Here is a 15,978-nt window from a genome sequence, read left to right on the forward strand (position 1 = left end):
GGCTCCCCTCACTGCTCCTCACCTACGAAACCTTGACTCCTGGCCACCCAGACCTGCTGGAGAAGTCGAGGGCCATCCGCCAGGCCAAGGATGAGTGCAGCTTCCACATCTTCTACCAGCTGCTGGGAGGCGCGGGGGAGCAGCTCAAAGGTCAGTACTGGGGCTCTCAAGGAGGGTGGGAGTGGGCAGCGGTGGGGGGGCACGTGGGCCTCTGGCATCCCTGGGCCTTAGGAGGAGGAACTGGGAGGCAGTTAGTAGGATTTGCGAACACCTGCTTTAGGTCAGGCTTCTGCTGGGCGGTGGGTTCTGGTGCCTCCCTCCGGAGCCCACTGCCCCAGGTTTCTGTCACACTATGACCTTGATGTCCTCAGGACCTGCCCCTCAGTGCCGGCCGCCCCCGCCCCTATGCTGCTGACCGATCCTGTGGCTCTCTGTTCCCAGCTTCCCCCGGGGTCTTGCCCACCCCGGCCACGTGGCTCCCTGGCTGCTGCACACACCCCTTCTCTTCTGAAACTGCAGGGCTTACTCCGAACCTGTGACGCCGTGACGCCAGCTCCTGCCGCAGCGCCTGCTGCCTCGTGGTTCTGGCGGTCCAGGCGGTCCTGGTTTGTGTGGCTTTGCTGCACCTGCTGCCTCACCGTGCCCTTTCCTCTGCCTCCTGCCTGAGCTTCCTCCTGTCTCCACATTGCTCTTCCTGCCTTCTGGCTGAAGAAAGTCTGGGGCTCTCCTTTCCGGGCGGACCCCTGCTGTCGCCAGGCCCCTTCCCCCATAGCCTTGGCTGTCCCCGCTTCTCCCAGGCCTTCTGCCACCAGCTCTGCTGTCCCATGACTTCTGTGAGCTCAGGCATCCGCGGCCCCTTTGCTCCTGCTCCTGCTTGCTCTGGGCAGTTCCAGGACTTGACAATCTCTGTGGAAGGACTAAAGGGCCTGATGAGGGCTAAGCACCCTCACCACGCCCGGCCCTTCCCATCAAACCTTGAGGAGAGGATCTTCACTCATTTAACAGAGGAAGAGACCGAGGTCCCCAGTGGAGAAAGTGAACGCTTGTCCCGCGGGTGGCCATCAGGTTGTGAGTCTGACTCCTCAGCTCACCCTTGACCTTGGCCTCCACTCATTACCCCTGCAGCTGACCTCCTCCTGGAGCCTTGCTCCAACTACCGCTTCCTGACCAACGGGCCGTCATCCTCTCCTGGCCAGGAGCGGGAGCTCTTCCACGAGACACTGGAGTCCCTGAAGGTCCTGGGATTCACCCCGGATGAAATCACCTGTGAGTGAGCCCAGAGCCCCCACGAATGGTGGGGCTGGGGCAGCGCGGGGGCAGGCGGGGAACCTGGACATGCATTCCTCAGTTGGGAAAAAGATACAGGGATGGGAGGAGGGAGGAGGTACAGCTTTAAGGAGGGGATCAAGAAGGGGACACAGAGACAGTGACCTCTGAGCCAAGGCCTGAGGAGCTGAGAGGGTGAGCATTGGTGCTAGCAGGGTATTACCCCCAAAGTAAAACGGTGGGTTATTTTACCAGCAAAATGGATTGATTTGGGAATAATGGAGAATTGTAATTTGGGACAAGCAAGGTAGGATAGGAATCCGGCAAGGGACAGGAATATTATCTTATGGAGAAGAAGAGGAGGTTGGAAGAGGTTGTTTTGAACGAAAGTCCTTTGGAGAAATCCAAGAGTCGAGGGTGTTGATGGTTTCTCTGGCTGAGCAGCTGGGGCAGCCAATTTCTTGTAGGAGATGCGATGTACATCTTTCCCTGTTGGGGCCTGTCAGTGAGGATTCTTTCCTGTTGAGGATTCCTCTGTTGGTGTCTGTACTTGACATTGAGTAGTGTGACTCCCCCCTTCCAGCCTCTCCTTCTAGCTTCCTGAGTCTGCTTTCGTGAGGTTTCCCATACTAAGAGCTAGAAGAGCCTTCTAGATGAGGAGGATTGCCTATGCAAAGGCCCTGGGGCAGGAAAGTCATGGCATGGTTTGATGAATCCATTTCTATCCTGAGGGGTTGGGACTTTGTCCTGGGGGCCATGGGAGAGCTGGCAACAGGGCAGAGGCCCCTCTGAGCTGTATGGAGGATGCGTTGGAGGGCCAGAGGAGGCTGAAGCAAAGGTGTAGGGAAGACCCTGACTGTGGCCCATTACCCACGTGGCGATGCTTTGCCCCCCCACCGGTTTTCACCAGATCACGTGTTTTGACAGCAGGTCAGTGGAAGTCCTGTATTTGTTTGCTCTGCCGCTGTGACAGAGCACCCCAGGCCGGGTGGCTTCAGCAGCAGAGATGGATCGTCTCCCAGTTCTGGAGGCCAGAATGCCGAGCTCTGGGTGTTGGCAGGGTTGCTCGGTCCTGGGAGAATCTGTCTGTCCCCTGCAGGCACCCCCCTACTCCACTGTGATCTTGTCTTGACTTAAAGAATTCCATCTGCAATGACCCAAGACCCAAAGGAGGCCACATTCTGAGAAGGCTCGAGGGTTAGGATGTCATCACACCTGTTCTGGGGGGAAGAGGGTACGATTTGACCCATGCCAAGTACGTGTAGGTGGACCCCATCTTTTTGCAACCACCTGACTCTTTCACTGTTTGGATGAACTTGGAGTCCCATGGAGAAAGACCCCGATGTCTCGGGCTGAGCTGGCATGGCGGGTTTCTTTCTCCTCCCGTCTCTGGCACTGCGGGAAGCTCTGGGAGCTATTGTTGGCTCCAGGGCCAACTGGGAGGGCTGGAAGTCAAGCAAGCGCCAGCTTGGCTATCTCCCCGGGCTGCAAACAGGCCAGCCTTCTCGGGTGTATTGACACAGGGTCCCAGGCCTCCCCTGCTAGATTGCCCAACCGCAGTTGCAAAACTTCCTCCGCCTGGGAGTCTCTGCTCTCCTCCCAGGGCAGCTGGCGAACAAATCCGGATGGCGGCCACTGTGGGGGCCTGGCCTCCTAACACAGATCACCTCAAGTGACCCTCCCCGTGGCCGCCCCACTGCATAGCCGATTTTTGCAGTTCTGAAACAAAACTTTGGAAGTGACATATGTGTGTGGTGACATAATCTGGATGTGCCAAAGGCCATAGTGTGGCAACTGGGTCTCCTGCAGGGCCCCGAGCCCTGCTTTCCCCTGGCTTCCCATACATCCTTCCAGAAATATTTTCTACATCTAAGAAAGGACACACATTATTTTTTCTCCCTCCCTCCCTCCCTCCTTCCTTTCCTTTCCTTCCTTCCTTTCTTTCTCTTTCCTTCCTTCCTTTCTTCTCTCCTTCCTTCCTTCCTTCCTTCCTTCCTTCTTTGTCAGAAAGAGAGAACACAAGCAGGCGGAATGGCAGAGGGAGAGGGAGAAGCAGACTCCCCACTGAGCATGGAACCCGACCTGGGGCTCTATCCCAGGACCCTGGGATCATGACCTGAGCTGAAGGCAGAGGTTTAACTGACTGAACCACCCAAGTGTCTCCATATTATTTTCCTATAGAATGAGGCATTTTGTAGTCCCAGGGTAGATGTTCAGCCATACCAGTAATAAAAATGGTAGGATATTTCTCTGCTGAATTTAAAAGTTCCCCGCACAGGGGCGCCTGGGTGGCTCAGTCTGTAAAGTGTCCGACTCTTGATTTCGGCGCAGGTCGTGATCCTAGGGTTGTGAGTTCAAGCCCCAAGGTGGGCTCCACACTGGGCATGGAGCCTGCTTAAAAAAAAGTCCCCCGTGGTTGTTGCTTTAAGTGAACCTCATCTCCCTGACCTTCCTCCTAAGACCATCCCAGATAGAGCAATGAACAGTTGAAAACCATGCAGCACATCAGGGAGGGGCCGGGTAATGTTGGGGTTAAGAACTCAGCTCATCACCCTTGGGCTAGCATACTTTGTGCCCTGCTTTTGTTAGCAGACAGCATACTTTAGTGATAATTCTGGTTTTGTATGTGGGTTTCAGAGAGTGTGTGTGTTGGGGGGGCTGCATAAAATTTCATTGTTTAAATGGCCTGTGATTCTTTTAACCAGCCTCTGTCCCTTGCAGAGAGACCTTTAGGGTGTTTGCACCCATTGCTATTAAAATGAACTCCCCTCCCAAAAGAGGTGCCAGGAATATCCTTTGAAGGAGCTCTCTGTTCTCATGTGTCCATGAGATCCATTCTTAGAAGCGAAATGCTGGGTCCAAGGAGGGGGTGTCCCTTTTGATTTTAATCCGGCTTTAACGGAAGTGTGATAGAGGTATTGAGCTTGAATTTGAACGCTGTCACCTGGTGACAGCGTACAAGGCAGGGGCTTTCTGTCTGTTCACGGAGTCAGGCACCCATTTCCCCCCATCCCCTGCCAAGGTGAGTCTAGAACCTTTTCAGTGGCCCAAGAGGATATCTTGCACCCTTTTGGCATCCGTCAGCTGCCGGTTTCCACCGCCAGTCTCTGGCAACTGCTCCTCGGCTTCCTGTCCCTTCCTTTGCCCATCCTGGCCCTTTCATGTAAATGGGATCATACAGTATAACGGCCCTTGTGGCTGGCTGCTTTTACTCCCTGAGATGGTTTCAGGTTCATCCCGACGGCAGGGGGTGGGGGGTTAATCAGATTCGGTGTTTCGTTCCTGGTTATTGCTAAATAGTTTTGATTTTTAGCTTTTTATTATGGGCACCAGGTCCTATAATCAGCTCCAACCTGTGGCTTCTTGGGTTTTACTTCGAAACCCCCATCTCCCACCCTCAGGGCTCCCAAGCGTTTTTTAAATTGTAGAGAAGCCACTTCATCACCGTCCAGAAGGTGGCGCTAGTCTCCATTGCCATCCGCCCTGTCCCTGGAGCGCTTTTCCCTCCACACAAGCCCCCAACCACTGCCGTCAGCTTTCTGGCTTTTGCTGGTGTGGTAGGTGGATGGGGTCTCACGGTTTTATTCGGTGTTTTACTTACAAGGAGTGGAGCCAGCCAGTCACCTTTTTTTTTTTTTTAAGGTTTTGTTTATCATTTATTTGGGGGAGAGAGAGAGAGAGAGAGAGCTAGAGAGCAAGCGGGGGAAGGAACAGAAGGAGGACAAGCGGACTCCACGCTGAGTGGAGAGCCCGACGCGGGGCTTGATCTCACGACCCTGAAGTCATGACCTGAGCAAAACCAAGAGTCGGATGTTTGAGCCACCCACGTGTCCTGTGGTCACCTTTTCATAGACTCCTTTTGGCACAAAAGGAGACAGAGGTCCAGGGAGGTGGGATGTCTGCCCCACGACTCACCCCAGTTGACAAGGAGCCAACGGAACCCAGGTCTGACTCCAAAGCCAGCCCATGATCCATCTTTAGAGAGGCAGATGGGTGCCTCTGGGAAGCTTTCTGGACCATCTCTGGAAAGGTGGTCGCCAGTGGGAAGGCTAGCGTGGAGAGCACTGGGGACCCGTCCAAACAGGACCTCCACCCTCCTCCCCACCTCCCCCCTTCACCGGTGCCGATGCTGTGAATGCCACTCCGAGAGGCTGAGCAGGGAGCCTGGTACCTGGGGAGGCGGGTGCTCACCCTGGGGAGCACACTCGGCCTCATCAGCCCCACGCCCCTGCCTCTGCAGGCCTGGGCTTGCTTGAAGTCAGCTGGTGTGAAGTCACCTCAGGAGCTAACTGCCAACTTCTTAGGTGTCAGGTTCGCCCGGGTGCTTGACGCCGATGCAAAGTCTTAAGCCAACTGTCAGAGGCTGTTTCAAAGGCCACTGGGGGGACTTGAGTCTGAACTGTGTCTTAGTGGAGGTTAAGGGATGAATGATCTTTCAGTTCTTTAGGTGATGATGCCGCTGTGGGCCCATAAGGAGATGTCTTTATTTATCTTCTTGGAGGTGCCCTGATGTCCTCTGAGGAACCCCCAGAACTGCCAGGGCTCTGGGCTGCCCCCATCTACTCTTTCCTCCTGACCCCAGATGGGCAGGACCAGAGATCTCTGAGCCCAGCCCCTCTCACTGCCCAGCCAGGGAAACTGAGGCCCAGGAGGCCACCCAGCTTGTCCAAAGGCACACAGCAAACTCCCACATCCAGTAATGTATGTGTCCCCCTATTAATTAACTCTTTGCCCTTTATTCATGAATATATCAAGTCATTCAACCGGTGGTGGGGTTTGTGGGCCAGACCTCCACAGGCACTGGGCAGAATTCACAGTGACCAACACAGAACCAACCCTTGACCTGTAGTGTAGAATGCTCAGACCCAGAAGCATCGAATCACACACATGGATTAAAGCTGAACCAGTGGGTGGGTGAGCGATGGAAGGTGCATGGAGCAGGGACCGTGTGTCACAGCATTCCAGCATGGCCTGGGGCGGGCCCCCTGGATGAGGAGGCCCTTGCCTGAGCACTGATGGGTCTGGCAGGAGCTAACTAGCCCTAGATGGTGCTGGCAACATCTAGGTGGAGGGAACTGCCAAGGGAAAGGCCTGGTGGCAAGAACAGTGTTGGAGAAGCTGATGGGGGGCAGCTGGGGTGGCTGGTTGGAGTAAGCGAGGATACCCTGGGGCCGGAGGGGCTGGGAGGGTCAGGGTTCCCAAGACCCTGGTAAGGGCTCACATTGATTCCCAGAAGTACTAGGAACCAGGGAAGGAACTCTTCCCTGTGAACAGGCAAGCTCAAGTTCATTCATGTAAACATTTATAGAGCTCCTACTATATGTAGAGCACATGGGCAGCACATGAGTAAGGAACAGATACTTTCCACAGGGAGTTAAGATTTCAGTGGGAATGGAGAAAAATTAATACTTGTTGCATACCCTGCCATGCCCTGCAAATTATACCAAAACCTGTTTTTTCGGGCTTGCATTTTTTTTAACTTCTTTTTATTATTATTGAAAGTCATGTTAATTTTAGGTATACAACATGTGGATTCAACAATTCTGTTCATCAGTGCTTATCCCAAGTGTAGCCACCGTCTGCCTTTTTTTTTTTGTCCTTTGAGAGAGAATCCACATACTGTAAAATTCACCATTGTCAAGTGCACAGTGCGGCCATTTGTTGCGAATGTACAATTGCACTAATTCTAGACACCAAGTCCTTTCTTAACAGCCATTTTTTTTTTTCTGGACAAGATCTGACATTTCAACAGGTATGAAACTCCAAAAGAATATAATAAGTACTATATAATCAGCTCCCACACCTGGGCTACCTCTGTCCACAGTTTCCCACATGTCCCTCAGAGCAAGGCGTCTTGAAGCCATAAGGCCAGTGATCTTCCTTTTGTTTTCAGGGTTTGTTCAAAAAACTTTTTATTGGGAATACTTTCAGATTTACAGAAAAGTTGCAAAAAGGGTACAAAACATTGCTGCGCTCTTCTCTAAGATTCCCTGGGTGCTAACATCTTGCCGCATTTGCTTCTCATCTGTCTTTCTAATTACTTATTCTGAGCAGTTTGAGAACAGGGGTGTGGACAAGCATGCAGCCACACCCCAGTAGACTTTAGGCCAAGGGCGGGTGATGGTCCCACAAGGCAGGAGGAAGGAGCGGAGGCAGGGACAAAGGCACAGGTGTACTGGGGAACTTCCGTGCAGGAAACTTCTGCATAATGAGAATCCCCTTTACTCTTTGTGTTAGCTTCCCGTGACCAGTCACAAACAAGCACAAACGCAGTGGTTTAAATCAACACCTGCTGATTCTTTTATAATGCTGGAGGCCGGGAGTCCAAAACCAGTCTTCACAGGCAGGGTTGGTTTCCTCTGGAGGCTCAAAGGGAGAATCCGTTTTCTTGCCTTTTCTGACTTCAAAGCACATCCCTCTAACCTCTGCTCACATGGCATTCTCCCTCGGCTTCCCTTTTATGAGGACCCTGTAGCTAGAGCCCACCTGCGTAATCCAGCGTTCATCTCCCATCTCAGCATTCCCAGTCACATCCGTGAAGTCCATTTTGCTCTGCCAGGTAACATTTCCTGGTGGGGAATTCGGAATGTGGACCTCTCGGGGGGCGGGGAGGGATTGTCCAGCCTACCACCCTGCAGAGTCTGTCCATACATTGTAAGTAGGCTCCACCCCCAGCGCGGACTCGGGGCTCGAACCCACAACGCTGAGATAGAGACCTTTGCGGAGATGGAGTCCGAAGCTCAACAGACTGAGCCACTCTAGCGCCCCCTGTCTGCATATTTTTAAAGAACATTTTCTCATGCAGCCACTGGATGGTACCGTCTTGGGAGCTGAAAGCGCTGGTACTGTTAGCATCCCCATTCATAGACCATATTGTCCCAGTAATGTCCCTTATAACACGCAGAAGTGTTTTTTACAGGATTTTTGCCAGTTTTCCTAACAATGTACTTTAGAGCAAAAAAGGTTTTGTGACACATACACGGGCTCACGCACACATACACACGCATGCGTACACGTGCACACGCATTTCCCCTGGCTGGGAGTACACGTACCTAGCACACTGTGCTCTCCGTCTGCCTGGAACTATTCTTTCTTATCGTTGGTGACCTTGACTTTTTGAAGATTACAGACCAGTTGTTTTGTCTCAACTTGGGTGTGTTTTCTTGCGGTTAGGATTCGGGTTACGCATTTTTGGCAGGAAACTCCCAGGAGGGTGCTCCTCCCTCCCCCTCCTCCACCCCCTTTCTCTAAGTAGACAGTGTAGGAGCGAAGACACCTAAAAATGCGCCCAGAGCCTAAGCGTCCAGCTCAGGGGCTTTCTGCAAGTGAACGCCCTATATAACCAGCATCTAGGAGCCCCCTCCTGCCCCTTCCCATCGCAAGAACTGCCCCCCTCACTGGCAGTGTGATCATTATTCTGGCGTCTAACAGCTTTGAATTGTGTCACTTGTTCCTGAATTTTGTTACAAATTCAGCTTGTGTGCTTTCATGTCTGTCTTCTTCTACTCCACCCAGTGGTTGTGAAATTTGTCCATGTTCAGCGAGTGGCCAGGAAGAGGCTACTTTTATTATTAGTATTATTTAGGTTTTATTTATTTATTTGCCAGAGAGAGAGAGCGAGAGAGAGCACAAGCAGGGGAAGTGGCAGGCAGAAGCAGAGGGAGAAGCAGTCTCACCACTGAGCAAGGAGGCCGCTGGGGGGTCTAGATCCCAGGACCCTGAGATCATGACCTGAGCCAAAGACAGACGCTTAACTGACTGAGCCATTCAGGTGTCCCAGGGAAGGGGGCTTCTGAGGGGCTGGCTCCACAGGTGCATTCACTTTGTAAAAACCAGAGCCAGACCGGTGTGATTTGCGTGCTTTTCTGTACTCATTATTCGAATTTCATGCTGGAAGAGGGAGGAAAGAGAAGCACCACTGTTAAGGATTCAGACCCCAAGGGGCGCCTGGGTGGCTCAGTGGGTCAAGCCTCTGCCTTCGGCTCAGGTCATGATCTCAAGGTCCTGGGATTGAGCCCCGCATCGGGCTCTCTGCTTGGTGGGGAGCCTACTTCCCCCTTTCTTTCTCTGCCTGCCTCTCTGCCTACTTGTGGTCTCTGTCTGTCATATAAATAAATAAAATCTTTAAAAAATAAAGGATTCAGACCCTGGATTTGCCCCTCTGCTCTGCTGCTGACAAGCTGGATGATCTCGGGCAAGATGGCTCCCAGAATGTGCCTCGATTTCCCCATCTGTGAAGGGGTTTTACTCCGTTCCAGACCTGTAAAATGTTACCGTAGGATCTGCCTCCCTTGGTTGTTAGGAAGTTTAAACGAGTGTATTTGTTAAGTGTTTGGAACAGGACCTGGCATGGAGTGAGTGAGAATAAGCCAGTGTCCATTTGAACCTGTTCTGGAGTGCGTCCTTAGTGGGGTGGCTGGGCGCTGGCGTCGATCTGAGAGAGCCACAGGTAGAGACCCACAGGTAGAGACCCAGCCTGAGGCAGGCGTGTTACACAGGCCACTCACCTGCCACGAGCTGCTTCCCTGTTGGAGGTGAGGGAGTTCTGAGGCGATGTCCAAGTCTTGGTAAAACTCTGAACCAAGCACAGTCTTTCCTCAGATTTCACAGTGGCTACCTTCCTGGAAAAGCCGCTGTGTAATTTTTTTAAAGAGATTTTATTTATTTACTTACTTGAGGGAGAGAGAGAGAGATATGGGTGGGGGGGGCGGAGAATCACAGGCAGACTCCGCTGAGTGCGGAGCCCAACGTGGTGCTCAGTCTCATGACCCTGAGCTCATGATCTGAGCCAAAAGCAAGAGTTGGAGGCTTCACTGACTGAGCCAGACAGATGTCCCCCAGAATCCACTGTGCATTAAAACCAAACACAAAACACTTGAGTTTATACATAAAACAGTTGAGATTCAATTCGGGTAATTACAGGCCATTATTTCACGGACACGGATGTCCAGTGGGATATTTGAGGGTCACACAGGGTGTGGCCAATTCTTTGTGGTGGGGGGGCCTCTTCCTCTGGGTCCCAACCTGCGGCGGCCCTGTGATATCCAGAAACACCCCAGAAACTGCCCCCCTGGCCTCCCTTGTCACGCCAACCCACCCCGGGAGCTCCTGGGATGTACTCTAGGGGGCAGCACTATCCATTCACGAACAAGCCCAGTCCGCCCTCTTCTGCAGTTTCTGTATTTGCGACTTCGCCTGCTCGCTAAATTTATACGTAACCCCCCAAAGCAGCACCCGTGATGCTTTTGCGATCATCGTGTCACTCACACAGGGGTGGAAAGCTGGAGCGGTCCGGCGCATACGCAACTGAGTTTCAGCAAATTGGTGTTCTGCCTTCCTGTCTCGGCTCATACCGTAACCCGGTGTCCTTGTCTCCTTTTCGCCTGCTACTGAGTGCCACGTTTTTCATGTCTTTTGTGCTTTTCTTATTGATGGCTTCACCGTCTAAAATGCCCCCCACTCTTAGTGCTTAATGCTGGCTAGCATTCCCAAGTGCAGGAAGGCTGTAGTGTGTCTCACAGAGAAAACGTGTAAATCCTTCAGGCTTGAGTTACACAGCTGTTGGCCGTGAGCTCAAAGTTTCGGAAGCAATGTTGTATAGTAGATAAGGTGTCTTTGAACGGAAGCATGCATAAAACAAGGTGATGTAGTGATCAGCTGAGGAAAATGTGACCAGAGGCTCACAGGAACAAAGCCCTGTATTTCCCATAAGCAAATTCGTGTTCACGGTCACTACAAAGAATGTAACTTGGCAAATAAGGAGACTCAACTGTGTATTTTTGCCTTTTTAAAACGTAGACAGTGGTGTGCTGTCTGTACCATTCTGCACCTCACATTTTCCACTTGCTATTTTAGAAATCTTTTCCTGTTTAGGACACCTGGCTGGCTCGGTCGCTAGAGCGCGCAACTCTTGATCTTGGGGTTGTGAGTTTGAGCCCCACGTTGGGTAGAGAGATAACTTAAAAATAAAATCTTAAAAAAGGAGAATCTTTCCACATTGCCCAAGACTTTCTTCGTTCACTTCCACACATCCTTTTAAATCTTCTATGTGTTGCTTTATGAAATGGACACGAGCAGACACCAAATGGTGCTAAAACAAGCCTTGAATACAAAATACAGAATTCATGTATCTGTTCTTATGTTTTAAGACCTGCCCAGTGTCACAGATGGATTTTAAGCTGAGGGGCGGTGGTGTAATTTGACATAGAGTTGTTGTTGTTGTTTGTTGTTGTTGTTTTAAGATTTTATTTAAAAAGTTGGGACTATGAAAAAAACATTTCATTTATTTGAGAGAAGAGCACGCGTGTGCGCACAAGCGGGTGGGAGGGGGCAGAGGGAGAGAGAGAGGGAGGTTCTCAAGTGAACTCTGTGCTGAGGGTGGGGCTCGATCCCATGGACCCCGAGATCATGACCTGTGCTGAAATCAAGAGTCCAACTTCTAACCATCCAGGTGCCCCTGATGTAGGGTTTTTAAGCTAGATTTCTAAGGGGCTAGTTACGACCACACATCAGGGTCTGCAGCCCCCACGAGATTGTTCTCTCTCTCTCTCTGCCCCATAGCCATGCTGCGGGTTGTCTCAGCCGTTCTCCAGTTTGGCAACATCGTCCTGAAGAGAGAACGGAACAACGACCAAGCCTCCATGCCTGACAACACAGGTATCCTACCCGGCCCGCAGCCCACCCCCCCAACCCAGGGTTTCCCCTTCCTCCCACCAGACAGAGCGTCCCCCCCCACTCCCCGCTCCCCAGCCGGGCACACCTCCAGGCTGTGCTAATCCTTTACCAAAATGTCATCTCTTACTCTTGTCCTGATTCTGAATGGTGTCCTCCCTGCCGGAGGTTTGAACAACACCAGTGTACCAAAAATCCCCTGTCATCCTGGCCCCTCTGGGAAAACCGCCATTGGCATTGGGCTTATAACTTCCTGGCCTCTGTCCTTGCCATATATATACTTTTTTTGCTTTTCAAAAGCAGAACTATAGTTGATACTCCTTTTTTATCCAATGGAAATAGCTCTGCTTCTTTATGGTCGTAAAATAATACAAGCTGGATGGGGCAGTGGGGGGGAATCTGGCAAAACAGAAAAGTATAAAAGCAGGGAAATGACCCACAGTCATACCCCTGAGAGGTAAGTAGTGCAACATTTTGGGGTATTTCTCTCTGGGCTTTGTTCTCTGTCCATATCTGTGTAGAAATAATTGTCAGAGAAATGGAATCATGCTTTGCCCCTTTTCCCCTCAAGACAGCAAGAGCTTTGCATCCATAAAATCCTAGGGGCTCATTTTCCAAAGCTGTACTACCACAGAAGATATGAGAAAGGGGACCCTCCCCCATGATTAGTGGCACCCTCTGTGGCACTCGGGGTCTCTGTTCACACGCCCAGCAAGTGTGCCGTACATGCTCGCTCATTCGTTCGTCCAATCTGCAAATTTGGGGTCAGAGCTTGTAGACCATTTTGAAATTTGTTTTTTTCCCTTAATGCACTGAGGGTAATGTTTCTGGATTATTAACTAGAATGCTACTGGAGTTTCTTCCTCTGGGGTCTATGGGTAGAACCATATGTTAACATAATTAATCTCCTGGGAACTGCTGGGTGTTTCATTCTCTGCATTTGCAAACATTCATTGGAGAAGGCGTCCACCGGCCAGAGGACACAGCAGAGGCTTTAGAAGCCTACAGAACATTCCTGCGACTCGCGGCGGAGCACCCTTGTACACATTCCCTGCTGTTCTTCAGGCCCTTGTTAGAGTTCTTAAATACCTTCTGTATCATGCAGAGTCACCATAGAAGAATTAGGAACTGTAATTGCAGCAAAAGAACAACAACAACAACAAAAAATGCAAATTCTCATCAGCTCGCCTCTTAGAAATAATCACTGTTTATTTAATTTGGTGTTTTTCCTTCTAGATGTGTTCTTTTCCTTTCTCTTTTTTGCTGGAGCTGAGCATTTGTAGTAACCGTTTTCCCGTTATGGAAGTGACAGAAGCTGGAAAACATTTGTCAAATACCATTTTTTATGCGTTTTTTCCCCCTACAAAAATAGGGAAGAACAAGTTGCTTTTAAATATTTATTTATTGGCCACTTCCATGGGTTTTTACTCCAATAGCTTTCCCCCCAAAATTATATTAGCAAATCTCCAAGCATATAGAGAAGTGGAAAGAATTTTAATAGCAAACCCCCAGATATCCACCACCTACATTCTGCCATTAACAATTTACTACACTTGGTTTATTGGATATCTTTCCACACATCGGTCATCCATCCTGTGGTCTGGTGCATTTCAAAGTTGCAGATTTCTGTACCTTTCAGCGTGTACATGAGTAGTTCACATGTGCACGCATCAGCTCGCATGTGCGTATCACTTACCAGTATCCAGTATTTGCTTACAGTTGTTCCTTGGTGTGGAACATACGGATCGTGAAATGCACACATCTTAAGTGTACCATGTAACGAGCGCTGATAATTTTCAGTGACCGCAGAACACGTGTTCAAATGGAGGATCCCTGACTCCCTAACCAGTCCCTGGTTGCTGGGCATTTGGCTGTGTCCTGTTTTCCTCCATCATCACCCAGGCTGCGATGAACATCCTCTTGGTCTAGTCTTTGCTTGCCTCCGGGATTATTGATCCCATCTCGGGGTCCCAGAGAGAGAATTGTTGGCCCAGAGGACGTACACACTTTTAGGATTGTACTGCTTCTAGTGGGAGAGGCTGGGCCCCTTCTCTGGCCCACCAGCAGTGGGGACGACCCCCTCTGCTGCACTCAGTGGCCACTGCCACGTCCCGGGGCCGATCAGACCTTTGTGCCTGTCACCCTCAGCTGCACAGAAGCTCTGCCGCCTCCTGGGACTGGGGGTGACGGACTTCTCCCGCGCCCTGCTCACCCCCCGCATCAAAGTTGGCCGAGACTACGTGCAGAAGGCACAGACCAAGGAGCAGGTGGGTAGGCCTGGGGGGGCAGGTGGGTTGCAGGGAGAGCCAGCACCAGGGTCCTGGGCCTTCAAGCAGCGTATGCTGGTTTTTCTCTCACTCAACAAACTTTGGCTGATTGCCCCATGATCAGCTCTGGTTCTGGTGCTAGGATAAAATTAGTGATGGAAACAAAGACCATGCCTTCGTGGAGCTCAAGCCAAAGTAGGGAACAGATCCTAAAAGGAGATACATAAGCAGTGAGGCCTTCTACGAAGAAGGGGGTATCTGTGGTCAGGAAAGTCCTCTCTGACAAGGTGATATTTGGGTTTGGACCTAGATGGTTCAAGGCAGAAGGAATGGCCCTGGGGCTGGAACAGGCTTGGCGAATTGAGAACATCAAGGAGATCAGTGAGGCTAGAGACTGGGGCAGAGAGGTCGGAAGGGGACAGATCATGCAGGGTCTTAGGAGCCACAGAAAGGAGGTGAGTTTGTATTCAGAGTGCAGTAGGAGGCCGGTGGGAGTTTAAGCCAGGGAGCAACCTGCTTCAGTTTGTCTTTTATAAAGATCCCCTTGTCTACTGCATGGAGAATTGGATCCCGGGGGTACAGGTGGGAACAGGGAGACAAAAGGAGGCTGCTGTCATAGTCCAGAAAAGCGACGATAATGGTGGGACTGGGGAGAAGTGAACCCATGCTAGAGGTTTTCAGAATCCAGCTTTCAGGCAGAGGCCTCTGCCTGGACCCAGACTGGCCCCTTGAACAAAGTATTAGGGTGAAGAAGACACAGTGGGGGACATGGGGGCCAGAGATTGGGGGTCACATGAGAGACCGGGTTCCGCGTTCAGCAGAAGGTATTCTCAGAGGTACTATTGTTGGGATCCATTTTACAGATGAAGAAACTGAGGCACAGAGAGGTTTAGTCACATGCCTGAGGCCACAGAGCTTCTAAGGCGCAGAGCCAGGCCTCAAACCCGTGTTGTCAGGCTCCAGAGTCCAGCCTCTTAACTGTTATGCTGTCGAAATTGGTTCAAGGGTTGGGGGCAGGGAGGATGAATGAACTAATGTGCCCCACGCGCTTCACACACTGCCCGGCACATAGTAGGGCTCTGAACTGGTTGGCGTCATCACTAATGTCGTAATTCTCGATGAGCTGTGAGGGGACCCCAGTCCACACTAGTGTCTCTTTGCTGGGGGTCAGGCTGGGGCTGTGGGGACAGGGCCACACCCTCACCATGTGCCACCTGCACCTCCCCACCGTCACCACAGGCTGACTTTGCACTGGAGGCCCTGGCCAAGGCCACCTACGAGCGCCTCTTCCGCTGGCTGGTCCTGCGCCTCAATCGTGCTTTGGACCGCAGTCCCCGCCAGGGCGCTTCCTTCCTGGGCATCCTGGACATCGCCGGCTTTGAGATCTTCCAGGTCTGCACTTGGTGCCAGGCTGGGGCTGGGAGGGCTCCGTCAGCCTGGCTCTCTGTCCCCTCCCTCTGGGTGTCTGTCCACCCAGTCCCCCCCGCTCCCCCCACCCCGGTCTCTGTCCCTTCTCTCACCTGTCCCCTCACCCCCGCAGCTGAACTCCTTCGAGCAGCTGTGCATCAACTACACCAACGAGAAGCTACAGCAGCTGTTCAACCACACCATGTTCGTGCTGGAGCAGGAGGAGTACCAGCGCGAGGGCATCCCCTGGACCTTCCTCGACTTCGGCCTCGACCTGCAGCCCTGCATCGACCTCATCGAGCGGCCGGTGAGCCTGAGGGTCCTCCCGCCTCCCCAGCCACGAGATCCCAGTCCTTGGCCCGCCCCC

The 15,978-nt window shown here is 51.8% G+C and overlaps 1 protein-coding gene across 3 annotated transcripts in view; it reads left to right on the top strand.

Moving 5' to 3' along the window:
- Nucleotides 1-15,978, top strand: part of MYH14 (myosin heavy chain 14) — a 79,631-nt gene that overhangs the window by 15,329 nt on the left and 48,324 nt on the right. For all 3 annotated transcript variants that reach the window (XM_032838892.1, XM_032838893.1, XM_032838894.1), the window contains 6 exons: nt 52-150; nt 1,126-1,266; nt 11,827-11,922; nt 14,086-14,204; nt 15,444-15,596; nt 15,745-15,918. In XM_032838892.1, the coding sequence (XP_032694783.1) occupies nt 52-150; nt 1,126-1,266; nt 11,827-11,922; nt 14,086-14,204; nt 15,444-15,596; nt 15,745-15,918 (782 nt within the window). The remainder of the gene's footprint in view (nt 1-51; nt 151-1,125; nt 1,267-11,826; nt 11,923-14,085; nt 14,205-15,443; nt 15,597-15,744; nt 15,919-15,978) is intronic.

Source organism: Lontra canadensis, unplaced genomic scaffold (assembly GCF_010015895.1).
Source record: "Lontra canadensis isolate GAN:19392208 unplaced genomic scaffold, GSC_riverotter_1.0 scaffold107, whole genome shotgun sequence".
Taxonomy (NCBI): Eukaryota; Metazoa; Chordata; class Mammalia; order Carnivora; family Mustelidae; genus Lontra; species Lontra canadensis.